This window comes from Mycteria americana, chromosome 3, assembly GCF_035582795.1.
Source record: "Mycteria americana isolate JAX WOST 10 ecotype Jacksonville Zoo and Gardens chromosome 3, USCA_MyAme_1.0, whole genome shotgun sequence".
Lineage (NCBI taxonomy): Eukaryota > Metazoa > Chordata > Aves > Ciconiiformes > Ciconiidae > Mycteria > Mycteria americana.
Window position 1 is genome coordinate 121,766,747 of NC_134367.1, and position 13,174 is coordinate 121,779,920.

At 48.0% G+C, this 13,174-nt stretch overlaps 1 protein-coding gene across 9 annotated transcripts in view; it reads right to left on the minus strand.

The window, feature by feature from the left end:
• Nucleotides 1-3,674: 3,674 nt before the first annotated feature.
• Nucleotides 3,675-13,174, minus strand: part of SERTAD2 (SERTA domain containing 2) — an 85,249-nt gene continuing 75,749 nt past the window's right edge. For 7 of the 9 annotated variants that reach the window (XM_075496833.1, XM_075496829.1, XM_075496835.1 and 4 more), the window contains 2 exons: nucleotides 8,351-9,281; nucleotides 3,675-7,396 (listed from right to left, as the gene is read on the minus strand). In XM_075496833.1, the coding sequence (XP_075352948.1) occupies nucleotides 7,190-7,396; nucleotides 8,351-9,277 (1,134 nt within the window). In that variant the 5' untranslated portion in view covers nucleotides 9,278-9,281 and the 3' untranslated portion in view covers nucleotides 3,675-7,189. Of the gene's footprint in view, nucleotides 9,282-13,174 lie in introns of all 9 variants that reach the window. The other 2 variants (XM_075496836.1, XM_075496837.1) reach the window with 1 other exon arrangement.

Consider the following 13,174-nt stretch of genomic DNA (forward strand, 5'->3'; position numbering starts at 1 on the left):
TGGAGTCTCCTGCTTTGCCCACCCCCACCCCCAATTTATTAGGCAGATTAGGGAGATTTGCTTCACCCAGCTTTCCCACCAAACAGGGCAGGGGAAGAGATGCAGGCCACGTAGTGACAATGCTGAAGGATTTAGGAGGAAACCTTTGACTGAAGTAAGGTGCCACCCTGGCTGCAATGATGTTAACCCCTGGCAGGCCTGGGGCAGGAAAAAGGCAGTGGTAGGTGCGACACAAGAGCGGAGGGAAGGGGGTTTTGTCCCTCCATGCCTCCCACCCCAGTGCAGACCCCGCACAGCAGCAGGAGCGGGCAGCAGGAGCTGGCTGGCCACATTAGCTCTGCCAAAGGATTGCAAGCAAACTCTGTTCAGAGCAGCCCAAATAATCCCTTCCCTGTGCGAGCTGTAAGGCAGTGTGCAGGGAAAGCAAGACTGCCCAAGCATTGTCTTCTAGCAAACTTCGAGTTTCATGGCTTCCCCCCCCCCCAGTAAAGGCAGAGCTTGGCACAAACACAAAATCCATGTCATCCCCGCTCCCACCAGGAAGGGAGACATAAAGGCAGCAAGTAATGAAGGCTGTAGGCCAAACTGCTCAAGGGAGAGAAAGCAAGGGGAGGAAGCCCAGTGAATAGGGGGAAAAGGAGAGGAAACAGGAGAGGAAATAGTCCGGGGACAGTAGTATGAGGTGGATAAAGCAGGGCCAGAAGAATGGAAGGAAATCCTCACAGAAATGGGCGATTTAAAACCTGTTCCTTCTGTGCCCCATGATGTGCCTTCCCCTGGTAGATCCTCTAGATCTGGAGATGTTTGGGGGGGAATTGGCTGGCTTTTGGGGACATGTCGGTTGGAAAAGGGAGAGGGAAGGAGGACCAGAAAGAAACCTCACTGCCCGTGACCCCGGAGCACCGGGTGTACCTGGAGCATCAATCCCAGAGGATGAGTTTTGGAAGTGGGTAGGTTGCCACACACAGGGCTCTCACGGCCACAGCACACGAGGTCTTATGGCTCCTTCCCCCTCCCTGGCCATCTCGCTATTTGGAGGAGAAGGGAGGTGGGAGGAAAAACCCATGATCTTGCTGGCCTGCTGCCAGTTGCTAAGGCAGCTTCTTCAAAAGGGAGAGAAGCTGTGGAAGGAGGGAGCTGCCTGGAGAAGGAGGCAGATGATGCACGCAGGGACCAGGCAGACAGAGGAGCCTGCAACCACCAGCGATGGAGGCAAGTGGGACCACGGGCTCAGTGGGAGCGGAGGTGAAGCTGCCCAGATGAAAGGGGTGAAGTGGAAGGGGACAGAGGGGAACCAGGGAGAAACAGCTCCTTGCACAGCTCGGCTGTTGAGCCAGCATCCCTATGGACTTGTCTCAGCTGATGGGTTAGCTGTGGTTCAGAGCAGCTCTACGAAGCATTGCCAGTGGCTGGAGAGGGGTTTCTCCCCAGTGGCTTTTCCCCTCTTTGGTTTCTCTGGTGAGTATGAGATGCGCGTGATCCAGGGAAGCCGGCTCTGCTGCTCGGGCAGGGCTGGGATCAGGGCTTGCTCCTGTTGCCAAGAAGGGGAGGAACACGTGTCACTCTGGGCCTCAGTCAGATGTGCAGGTTAGAGGCAGGGAATGTTCTCCCTCCTGGGCGAGGGCACCAGGAGCGCGGTGGGGCAAGGGTGCCTTTTGCCGTCCCCTCCTTGCTGTATTTCTGCCCCACATGGCACATACTTGAGCCAGGTTTGTGAAAGCTGGTGACTGCCTGGCCGCAACACCCCAGTCTTCCAATGATTTGGGCCCAGAGAGGCGTTTAGTGGCTGGTGTCAGCTGTGGAGTTGCTGCACTGGCTCGTGGTGATACCGAGCAGCAGCAGAGCTGAATGCAGACCTGGGCCAGCTCCGGGCCATCGCTGCTGGTTGTCTCAATGCCTGTGAGGAGCCGCTGCTCTGCGCCTGGAAAGCCCACTCCTGGACCACATCAGCACATGCACCTCAGAGAGAGAGGGACTGTCCTTCAGTCCTGAGGACACCCCAGACTCCTGCCACCCCAAGAAACAAGGTAAGTGCCGTTCTCCTGCAGTGTGGTGTCAGTGTGAGATACCTCAGACCTGAACCTTACCTGCCACAGGTCAGTGCCTGTGCTGAACCCCAGCCTGCTTTCTCCTGCCCTCCACGTAGGCAAGCTCGGAGCAGGGGCTGGTTGCAGCTCCCGGAGAGCCCTGCAGCTGGGGGCAGACACTAGAGGGAGGAGCAGCTCACCGGCTCCCTGCACAGGTACCCCCTTTTAAAAGCCCAGAGCAACGGTTTGCCCTTGCTGAGCTGGAAAGCTGCAAGGTCTGGAGGGGGTGGGAAGCCACTCACTTAAGGAGGGGCTAAGCAGGGCTCTGTGTGTAGCCTTGACGTTTGGGCTGGAGGTATCTCTTACTAAGGAGTCACAAGTGAGAAAACGAGCTCTTAAATGGTAGGTGGCAACAAAACTGGAACAACTTTGGGAATGCAGCAGCAGCGTCTCCACACGTCCTGCATCAGGTCGATGCGCTGACAACTGGAGATGTCTGTACGGGAGCCAGCGGTGCATCGGTTCAGGGCAAGCACCATTGTACCCTGGAAGGGCACGGAGATGCTGGGGAAAGCGTTCACACCATAGTCTCGGGTGTGTTTCACCCCTCTGAGCGTGGCACGTGCTGAGCAGACAGAAATTCAATCCCTGGGCTGGCTTTAATTCTTCCACTTCTCCTTTCTTTGCGTTTCCTGTGCCCTGTGTCCCCACAGCCATTTGTCCCCGAGCGGCAGCTGGTGCGCAGGGCCCTGTGCCCCATGCTGCCGCTGCTGGCTGCTGCACCCGTAACATGAGCCAGTTCGCTGCAGCTGAGATGCTATGTGCGGCATGTCGGGACGGGGAAAACTTGCTGCTTTTCTGTCTGGTTTTTGGTTTGCTGTAAATCCAAAATGGAGCAGTCATGTTTCTGTGGGTGTAGGAGGCCGGGCGAAGCGTGTGCTGGGGGGGCGGGAGGGGGGTGACTCATTTGCTGTGCACCGCAGCCGGGGCCAGCCCAAACGGCACTCCTGGGCTGCACTCACTGCTTTATTGCCACAAAAGGCTTGAGCCAAAGACAGGCGAGATCTCCCTCCTGGCTGGCCCTGAGAGCAAACAGCAGTCACCTGAGGCGGGGGGGGAGAGGGCACTGATAAATGAAGCAGTGGATTAAGGTATCAGATGTTTCCTGCTGGGATTTAATGCCCTAAAGGATAGTGCATTATATGTATTAAAACTGGACAGATTCTGCTCTCGGCTAGCCTGGTGGCACCCTGGTAAGCTGCACACCCCATGTGGCCCAGCCCACACCACAGCAGAGTGGAGCATCCCTTGGCACTGGTAGCCCAAGAATGGCCACAGAAGGACACAGCCACATCTCTGTGTTGGGGACAAAAAGCCTCACACTGGGAACGGGCCTCGCACAAGGTGACATTTCCCTTGTTCTGTAAGGTGGAGCGAGTGGGGTGAGGCTGGGCTCTCCCTCCCTTGTCCCCTGCCACCTCCCATGAGGTGGGCGAGACCCTCTCCTGCTGACCCCTGGGGTCTGTCTCCCCCTTACCGTCCTCTTTTGTGGAGGGAAAGAACAAAGCCAGACTTTATTTTAATTGTTTATTGTATAATATAAAACTACAAAAGTAAGACTGCTCATTTCCATGTACATTTGTCCAATTGTTTTTTTGATTACAGCCCATACCTACATGTGAATACAGTAATCTGGTTTCAGATGTATATGTCTGTAATATTGCATAGAAAAGGCACAGCTCTAAGGTCTGTGGGAGGGGAAGGGGAAATACAGCCTTTTTTCTTTTTTCTTTTTTTTTTTTTTTTGACAATAACAAGCCCTGTTCAAACAACCATGCACTGAACATGTCACACTATTTACACCTTTTCCAGAATCTTTGCCTTCACAGGCGCTAGTATGGATTACGCTCAGAACTAGATAGAAGTCGAGGTTGGGATTTTATCTGCAATTTGTGTTTTTAAAGAGGTTCCAGAACTTGCATTAGGCTTATTTTCAGAAAAAGAAAAAGTGCTTAAAAAAGAACTAATTTCTTTAAAAATGTTCAGTCCCATTAATTAATAGAAGCACTGAAAGCAACTTGCACAGAAGCAGGATACTGAGACCTGGGGGGGGAGGGGGGGAGGGGAGCGGGGGTGGGGGGGCACAAAACAAAAGAAACCCTGTAACAAGAACAAAAAGTTCACAATATGCCGGAGTGAATTAAACCGTTTGTCAGACAGGACCCATTACGATTTACTCACTTTAATGGTGATAAAAGTGTAAACTTTGGATTCACAACATTTGGTTTTAAACAACCCAGGCTATTACCACACAGCATTAAGGAAAAACCAAATTACCTTTCGCAAGGTCCAAATTTATTCTTACAGTGATTGCTTCAGACAGTGGCTTTACTGTCTTGCTTTTCTAGCTGGCTGCAAGGAAGGTGCCAGACCGATGCATTTATATATGACACTGCTCGACAACGTTCTCTTGAAGTGGGAAGTTCCCCTTCCTTTGCATATAGGGCTGTGCCGTCCCCTCGGGCTCTGGAAGGGACCTGTGGTGTCCAAGGACGGGCTGGTTGGATGCACAGAGCAACCCGGGTAGTTTGAACTCGAGCAAGCAAACCCTCTGCTGCCCCTGCGAAGTGCCGTCGTGACTTCTTGTCTGGCCTTACCTTCTCGTGTCAGCTCTGTTGTTGCAACTTCAGGGGCTGGAGGTAACATCCTGCAACCTTCTTCAGCTGTCCAGCCCCAGGGACTTCAGCTGGGCTTCCCGTGTGTGTTCAAAAAAGGAGGGGAAAAAAAAAAAAATCATCTTTTTCAAATGTTTACCAGGCCAGCACAATAGAGGTGATTGCATTTGCTCCTGGCTCCTGTTGCAGATTCCAGCAGAGTGCCAGGGGAGGCCCGTCGTGAGAAGCTGATGGGGTAGGAGCCTGACTAGGACTAATTTAGAACATAAAACTGTCCCTCATCCATACCTTTTTTGCATATTTCAAACAACCAGACCCATATTAGAAAAAGAGTGGGAAAAAAATTAAAAAGTGATGTGAACCATGCATATCCTGACTGGAATTCAATTCATTTTCTCTGAATCTGGCTCCCATACCCTTTTTCATACAGATTTACATTCCTACAAGAGAATACATTCCTACCATACATTCTGTACATGTTACAATCCAGATGTTGTTAGCTTCACAATAAAATAAATATATTTACAGAAGAAAAAAAAAAGAATAAATAATTTATGAAAAACAAAAAAAAAATCACTTCAAATCCAAAGCCTCTTTATTCTGCTCCCATCTTGTCACTTCATTGCACATTAATGTCAATCTCCATCCCTGGTGTAGGTCTGGGAGACTTTCCACGTGTGGCTGCTGTTAGGATGAGAGCAAAGGCCACATTATAGACAGTAAGTGACCATGCGGGGAGAAAGCCACAGCTGAGCCCTTCCCTCCCTAGCCTGCCATGGTTACAGACCAACACCAGCCTTGCTAACCTTCTGCCTAGTCCCATCAGTCAGGTATGTTCATGTCCTAGGGGATTCGCGGAAGGGCTCTGCCATAGGACGTGCACTTCAAGCACCAAGGATACACAGACACCATCTTCTGAGAGGTGAAGTGGATTTAGAGCTCCTCTCATGTTCTGCGGATACAAAAACTTCAACTAACCCCACTTAAACAACAGCACAGCTCTCCAAAAATGGCATTGATGTGAACTTTTGCCTAGCATATGGTATTTGTTTAAATGCGTAAGTAATCAAAAAAAAAAAAAAGGCAGCTCCAACATACTGTAAATCATTTTTTAACCATGGTAAGGCAAGTGCTTACCAAGTTACCGTGTGAAACTGCTGCTGTTACCACATGCCTACAGGTTTGTGCAGACAGACACACAACCCTTGCATGGCTGAAGTTTTCCCACTTACTCCAGTTACAAGAGGTGCAGAATCCAGCAGGGCTGTTTTCCTACAAGGGCCAAGGAGAGCTGCTGAGCACAGGCTAGTCGCTGCCAGGTGTAAGATGAAGCAGTCCCCCCCCTCCTTCCCCACCCCTTCACTTCCAATGGTCCCTAAAGCTACACTTGGTCAAGGGTTTTCTGTTTGAAGCAAGAATTTTTTTTTTTTTTTTTTTGTAGTCTGTGTAAGGAAACAACTGCAAATCCATCAGCATCCTGCTGCTTCACTGAGTTTGGCTTGGAAAAAAGAAGAAAGCAAACCCACCCCCCCAGCCAGCTCCCCCCTTCTCCTCCAGCCCCATGTCTCACCCTGGCAGATGAATTAGGAGCCAAAAGCACATTTTGTAATTGTACATGACGCATTTCATTTCGATCAGGAGTTCCTTCATTGCAAAATGTATTTGCTTTTACACTGTGTCTGTGTGCATATTTATGTCACATCTATCTATCTATATACTAATAAATATATATGGCCTGTTTTAAAGTGCCAATTTATAAAAAGCTGCCTCCTTAAAGGGCAGACAAGACCCAATTTCATCCATGACAAGAAGGGAGCAGAATTGACTGAATATTGCCAAATGACGTAAAACATAATTTAAAATTTCTTAAATAAATATAAAAGTTATTCCTAAAGAAGCCATAGGCATGTCAACAATATAGGTTGTAACCGGCGCTCAACAGCTAAAGTACCATTGAAAAACTAAAATGCCATAGCAACTTCAGCAATAGGCATGATACATTGCAAACATTTTTTTTTTTTTAAATTAAATGTACACCACAATGAACTGAAAAAATGCTATTGGTGCAGTAATGAGAAGACTTCTCCGGTATTACGGGGAACGGGACCATGCATAGAAAGCTGTGTCTGTATATTCATTGTAAAACAGGTCTATAAAGTGTAAAGCAGGTAACACAGTTGATACAAGAAACCAACCCTATACAAGATGCCAAATGATGTAACACAACTGGCTCCAGTTTCAACAGCAATGGATATTAAAGCAAGTCCATCCAGTGCAGGTAAGAGATGAGCTTCACTGCAGTAATACTGAAGTTGCCTTTTTCAGCACTTAGCACAGTGAGGTGGGGAGAGGGAAGGAGGAATGCTCCAAGAAAGGGTGGGTGGATGCTGTCAACACCAGTCTTCTGCCCGCTCCGCACGTACGCCCATGGGTCAGGAAGACTGCCGCAAGAGGATGGCTCTCAGTGGGCAACGGGCACGTTCCCCCTCAAAACCATTCCCAGGAACTTCGGGGTGAGGAAGTGCTGATCTGCTGCCGTGTTAAGGCGCTCCACGTCACACGGGATGGATGCCCCAGCAAGGGGACGCGGGCAGGCTTGGGGGCACGGGCCCGGCACCAGGGCGGGGAGGCTGCAGCCGCGGTGGCACTCGGGACGTCTTCGGGTGAAGTTCCACAACTGTTTCCTGCCAACTGCTTCACATACGTGTTGGAAAAGGACATGGCTCTAAGTTTCGGGAATCACAGTAGTGCGCAGTGGGTACAGCAGGGAGCAAACACTTGTGAAACTCCTAGAGAAGCAGCTCCCAGCCCTTTCTTAAAGCACTTTTTTGTTTGCATTCAGGGAAACCGACTGCAGGCTTATTTGATCCAATTTTCTCTTTGCACCATACACATATAAAACATTACAACTCTGTATAAAAGTACAAGTGGTTCTTGTACATCTGAATTATGCAGGAACTATGTGAGCAAATCCTATCAAAATAGCTATTTTTTGTGTGTATAAACAGCATTTGTTTTTAGAAAAAACAATATCATAAACTGCAGAATCTGTACAAAAATATAAAATAAATTTGGGCAGCAGTTTCTAAACAGCCATGTAAATGCAACACTTAAAGAGGAGCAGGTTAATGCCTCCAAAAGGCTGAATTGCTAAGTCAACCTATACAGGGCTAAAATGGTATTGAGATTATCTAAATAATAAAATTCTTTACCTCTTGCAATAAAACTTATAGAAAAAATAGACAAATATGCACATGCAATTTACAGCTTTCCCCAACATAATCCTTGTGCTTAGCTTTTACAATTTTTTTTTCTTTTTTTTTCTTTTTTTGTAATAACATAACATTGTCTACAATACATATTCTTTCCTATACCAGGATATTCGGTCTTCCTTGAGGAACCACTTTAAAAAAAATACATTAGAAGTGGTCATACATGGATGAAGGCACTCCAACTCTGCTTGAAGCAAAAACTAGTGTGATCCTTTTCTTTTCAAAAAAGGCAAGCAAGGACGCATGCACAGTGCTGTGAATCGCGGGTGGGAGGGACTATGGAAATACTACCAAGTGTATATACTGGTACTTAAAATTAAAAAACAAAACAAAAAAAAAGTTGCTATATTTCTATATTTTAAGACCCAACAAGCACCTCCATGATGTGATCCAGTTCTGTGAGGTCCATTTTGAAAGGCTGATTTGGAGTTACTGGTTGACTGCTGTATGGAGCGAGAGTTTTTAGGAGCTCATCTGCTGAGACAGGAGCCATTTTTGAGGCAGCCCCTGTGGCAGACGTGCAGGGGTCAAAATCATACATGGACGTATCAATGTCAGCAAACAGAATATCATCCAGGGTCAAGTCTGTGAGGAAACCTGTGGAAGTTGTTATCTCAAAGTTGCCAGGCAGCGAGTCCATGAGTTTCGATTCGGCCGTTCTGCTCTCTGGGAGGCCCCCGGGCTTTTGAACGTTGGACTCGCTGGGTTGGTCTTTAGAGTCATCGGCTGCTGTTTCAGCTGCTACTGCCTCTGCGGAGGTAGGTGCTGGACAAAGCTCCTCAATTTCGTCCAAGGCTGAAGAGAAGCTGTCCTTTACTGGTTGGAGAGCAGGAGGTGGTGGTTTTGTCGGACCATCGTGCTGGACAGCCGGGGAAGTGCAAAAAGTGTCGTCCTCGAGCAAAGAGGCTGGGGTGAGGCAAGACTCCAGGGGCGTAGTGCTTACAAAGTCAGTGGGGAGAAGGGGCTGGGAGGCAAGATGGCTGAACGCCGGCTGGGCCTCGCGGAAGTTGTCGCTGAGAGGGTCAGCGGGCTGCGAAGCAGTCACAAACACGGGCCTCAAGCTGCCTTCTTGTTTGAGTTCTTCCTGGATTCGCCTCAACATGTTGTTAATTAAAACTGTCTTTTGCAAGCTTGGCTCGGTTAATGGCCTGTGGTTATAAAGTTTCATAAGGGAAATGTTGAAGATAGTCTGACGCTGTAAGGTGTAAGACACCTTAGAGGGACCATCAGTAGGAGACACCACTTTGCCTTCCAACCCATCTTCATGCTCGTCAAACTTCCGCTTTCCTCCTTTCCCCAACATATATCTGAAAGGAAAGAGAAGAGACCGATGAAGCCAGCAAAGCCTGAAGCCTGTTCTTCCTGCCTGAATCACTACCCCAGTCCACCTACTCCCTTGCACACATGGTGTGGACAGATTGGCTGCTCTGTCCCCTCCTCGCTTACCCCTAACAGTCACAAGTGGAAATCTGTCCACATAAATAACTCACTCTTGGCCCACAGCAGCGTGATGAGGAAGCAGAACCTGCCTTAACACAGTGCTCTGGTCCACCGTGTTTAAGCACAGCTACGCTGGTAAATTCCAAGGAGGAATTCAAACAGCATCTATAAAACGCAAGCCCTTGCGCACTTGGCACCAAATTTCACTCTTGCATATGTTAAGCATATGGTCCCGAAATATCTGTACATAGGTGCACAAGATACTACATTGAATGTTCCTTTAAATTTCCTAACTGATGCAGTACTATGCCTGGGAATACAAATGTAATACACCGAGGTTCTTAAAATGAATTTCCCTTTTTATTCAAAAGTGTGTTCACAGGGGGAAGAGGAGTGAGGCTCAAGCAACTGCATACTGAGAGAAACCTTCCCAGTGAAGTCGGGAGATTCAACCTTTTAGCACACCAGGATATATGCAGATCTGACCTTGTGGGTTTACTTAACTGATCGCATAAGGACTAAACTACTAGAGCAGGAAATGCAGTTATTACACTCAGAATTCAATAAATTACAGGTGAAGATGATCCGTCAGGTCTTTTAGTCTAATCTCCAAGACCATTCTCCGCACTACACTCTGCTGCTGCAACCAGGGCCTTCAATCCTGACAGTGCCTGGGTCCCAGTCTGAGGATGGGGGCATCACCTTGGAAAGCTTCAGAGGCATTTGGTGTCTCCTGAAGCATTGAGCACCCCCCTCCAGGAACCGAGCCCCTAGGGAGCATCCCTAGTCGCACGCTCTGAATCCATGTGGGAACGCAGGCCCTGCCTGCACCTTGCCTGGAGGGGGATGTGCTGCATCCCCACCTGCACATGAAGCAAGGGCAGCTCTGACATAGGGCTGGGGTGGGCTGGGCTCTCACCCCCTGCTCTTCTGGGTACAGGAAGCATCTTCACACAGTGGTGGTTGAAATCCTTTCCTCAGCTTCTGCCTGGCTAAGGCGATGCCAGCAGCCTTTGCGTAAGACTCAGAAGCTTGCTAGCCACAGACAGAACAGCTTTTGCACCAGAGCAAGGACGCGTTGCTCCAGATACACCATTTGTCTTCACTTCTCCCCCATCAAAGCGTGTCCCTCACTCAGGACTACATCCATGTCAGGTTTCATTTGAGATGCCATAGGGCTTTCTAAAGAACAAAAATCAGCACAAATGCACATGCTTTTGTCCTGGTTAGATGGCAGATTTTGAAGAAGGAATCAAAGGGAATTTTACCAAACTTGCCCCACATCATAAATCATTTCTGAACTAAGAGTAAGTAGGGCAGTTCAATCCCTGGTGCTGTCTCTTCCAGGATGTTTCAGAGCGCCTGGAAACGCTCCTCTACACAGCACAGTCCCAGTCTCATTTTGTCACTGTTATTTTTTTGACATGAAGATCCCCCCAAACGCAAAGGAATGAAGGAACCACTGTTCTGTGACAGAGGCACAACCTAACATTACGCATCCGAACAGAGAGGGCTTTAGGGCTTCTGCCCCACACCACCACCCATCTTCAGTGAGTAGCCAGGGTTTGGTTTGTTGAAATATCCACAATTACTTGGGTGAAACAGCACAGTCCCTGTGACAGACACTTCTTTCAGTGCTTGTAAGATGGCAGGTTCCCTCTTACTCTCTCCCCCACTACCAGCATGGACCCAGTTTACCAGACAAGCTGTTTTATACCACATCTAAATCAAAACTAGAAGGAGCAGAGACCATTACTCCACTTCGCTTGCCTGTCCCATGGGCTGCATCAAATCAGCTGAGGAAAAGTCCTGCGGAGACAGGGATATGATCGCAGGCATTGCAGAGCAGCACCCTGCACTTGGCCTGCTTCCACGTCTTAGGGCAAACGCTTGGCTTTCCTCTCTCATTTTCCCAGGTAGAGTGGTGAGGTCCTGGAACGCTAACCCAGTTGCCCTTTTAATAGGATCACAGACAGCCCCCTGTTCATCCCTGCATCCCTCCCCCCATTTAACAAAACGCTAATAAAATGGCATGAAGATTTCTGCCTCATTTAAAAAAAAAAAAAAGTGGAAGATGCTTTCCAGCTCCAGCTACCCAGAGAGAAGTTGCAACAGGCATATAAATAGATTTTTAACCCCAAATCTGACTCCTCTCATACGAACTTTATTATGCAGCTATCGCCTAGCTATCGTCTAGGAGACAAAACTCGCCTTCTTTATTTGAGTACAATTCCCAGTTCCCCCAACGGGATCCACACCTGCAAAATGACTGCACCAGGCAGGTCTAACACCAATTCTATCGTCATACACTGGTCCCGCAGTAGCTAAGGACTTGCTAACATCCCCAAGAATGTCTGACAAACATTTAAAAGCAAAGAGCCCTGGCGAAGCGGGAGAGGGGCAAAAGAAGTCAGGGTTTCAATGCAAAAAGAAAAGAGCTTCAGAAAGCATTTGCTAGACGTTAAATCCAAAATCAGATTGGGTGAAGTGAGCCTCTTCTGGTTAAAAATAAGTCCCAAATCCAGATCATTTTCTAGCATATTATGCAATTAAAAAAAGAAAGGCAGGGGGGAGGGAGCAAGCTGAGCAGAGCTGAGGAACGGGTAGGCTGCCATCCAAGCTCCTTGGCCAGCTACCAGCGATCCCCGCGCCTGGAATCTCGGGTGAACAAAACCTCTGAAATTTAGCACTACTGCCGAAGTCTGTTTTTTCTCTGCCTCCTAGTGTCACTTCCATGGACTACTCCAGGGTCTGAGGTGTGAGGGGGGGTTTGCTGTTCAAATGTTCACGACAGACATGCTTCCTTCCGCTTGGGACAGACAGAGCAAGAAAAGGAGGACTCAGCTAGCAAGAATCAAAACCCCTGCCCAAGTCCAGCATGTTTTCAAAGCAGCGATGGGTTAGGAGGAGAACGAGCAGCTTTCCATCCCTTCCTACAATCTCCTCCCCCTGAAAAAACACAGACTCTGTCCTAAAGACATACCAATGCTCCTTCTGCAACACTCTATTTAAAGGAGAAATTTTTAAATGGCTCAGGGACTAGGAGAGTTTTGAAGTTTGTCAGGCTCTGCGAGGAATGTATAAAAATATTCACTGCACAAAGCAAACCTTTTTCCCCATGGTAAAGAACACAGACCATTTGGGTGGCCACGCTCCGTTCCTTGAGCTTGATCATTAATTATTATTGTCAGGCTATGTGGGCAGGCATTTTGAATGAACCCAATTGAGCCCATTTGCATCCAAGATTGAGGTGCTGGTAGTTAAGACATTTTTTTAAGCTGATTAGTAAGAGCTATGGGATGATCACTAGTAAACACAACGATAACTTCGCTACGTCATTTTCCAGGAAGCTTAGAAATGATTCAAGGTTTCCTGTATGTATGACTGTCAAGCTTTCACATCTCACTCGATCTTCATGTAGCTTGGTTCAGAGCTTGTCCTTTTAAAAGATAAAATAGTCAGGCAACTCCCAATTTCACCTACTAGCTTTTCAGCACAGCTTTCACTTTCCTTTTCCCCAGAAATGCTCTCTGAAGCAAGTTTAACTATTAAATCAGCCAAGCAGGATGCCAGCCTAAGCAAGGAGGTTTTATTTCCCAAAATAGGGGGCTCAAATGAGCACCTCTAGACTCTCAGCTTTATAGAGTTTTATTTTATCCCTTTCTCCTCTGGCATGCAAATGGGAATTGTAAAAACATTTTCCTCTAGTTTCCATAAATCACTTTATTCATTCTAAGCAAAGCAAGGAAGTTGTATCTTT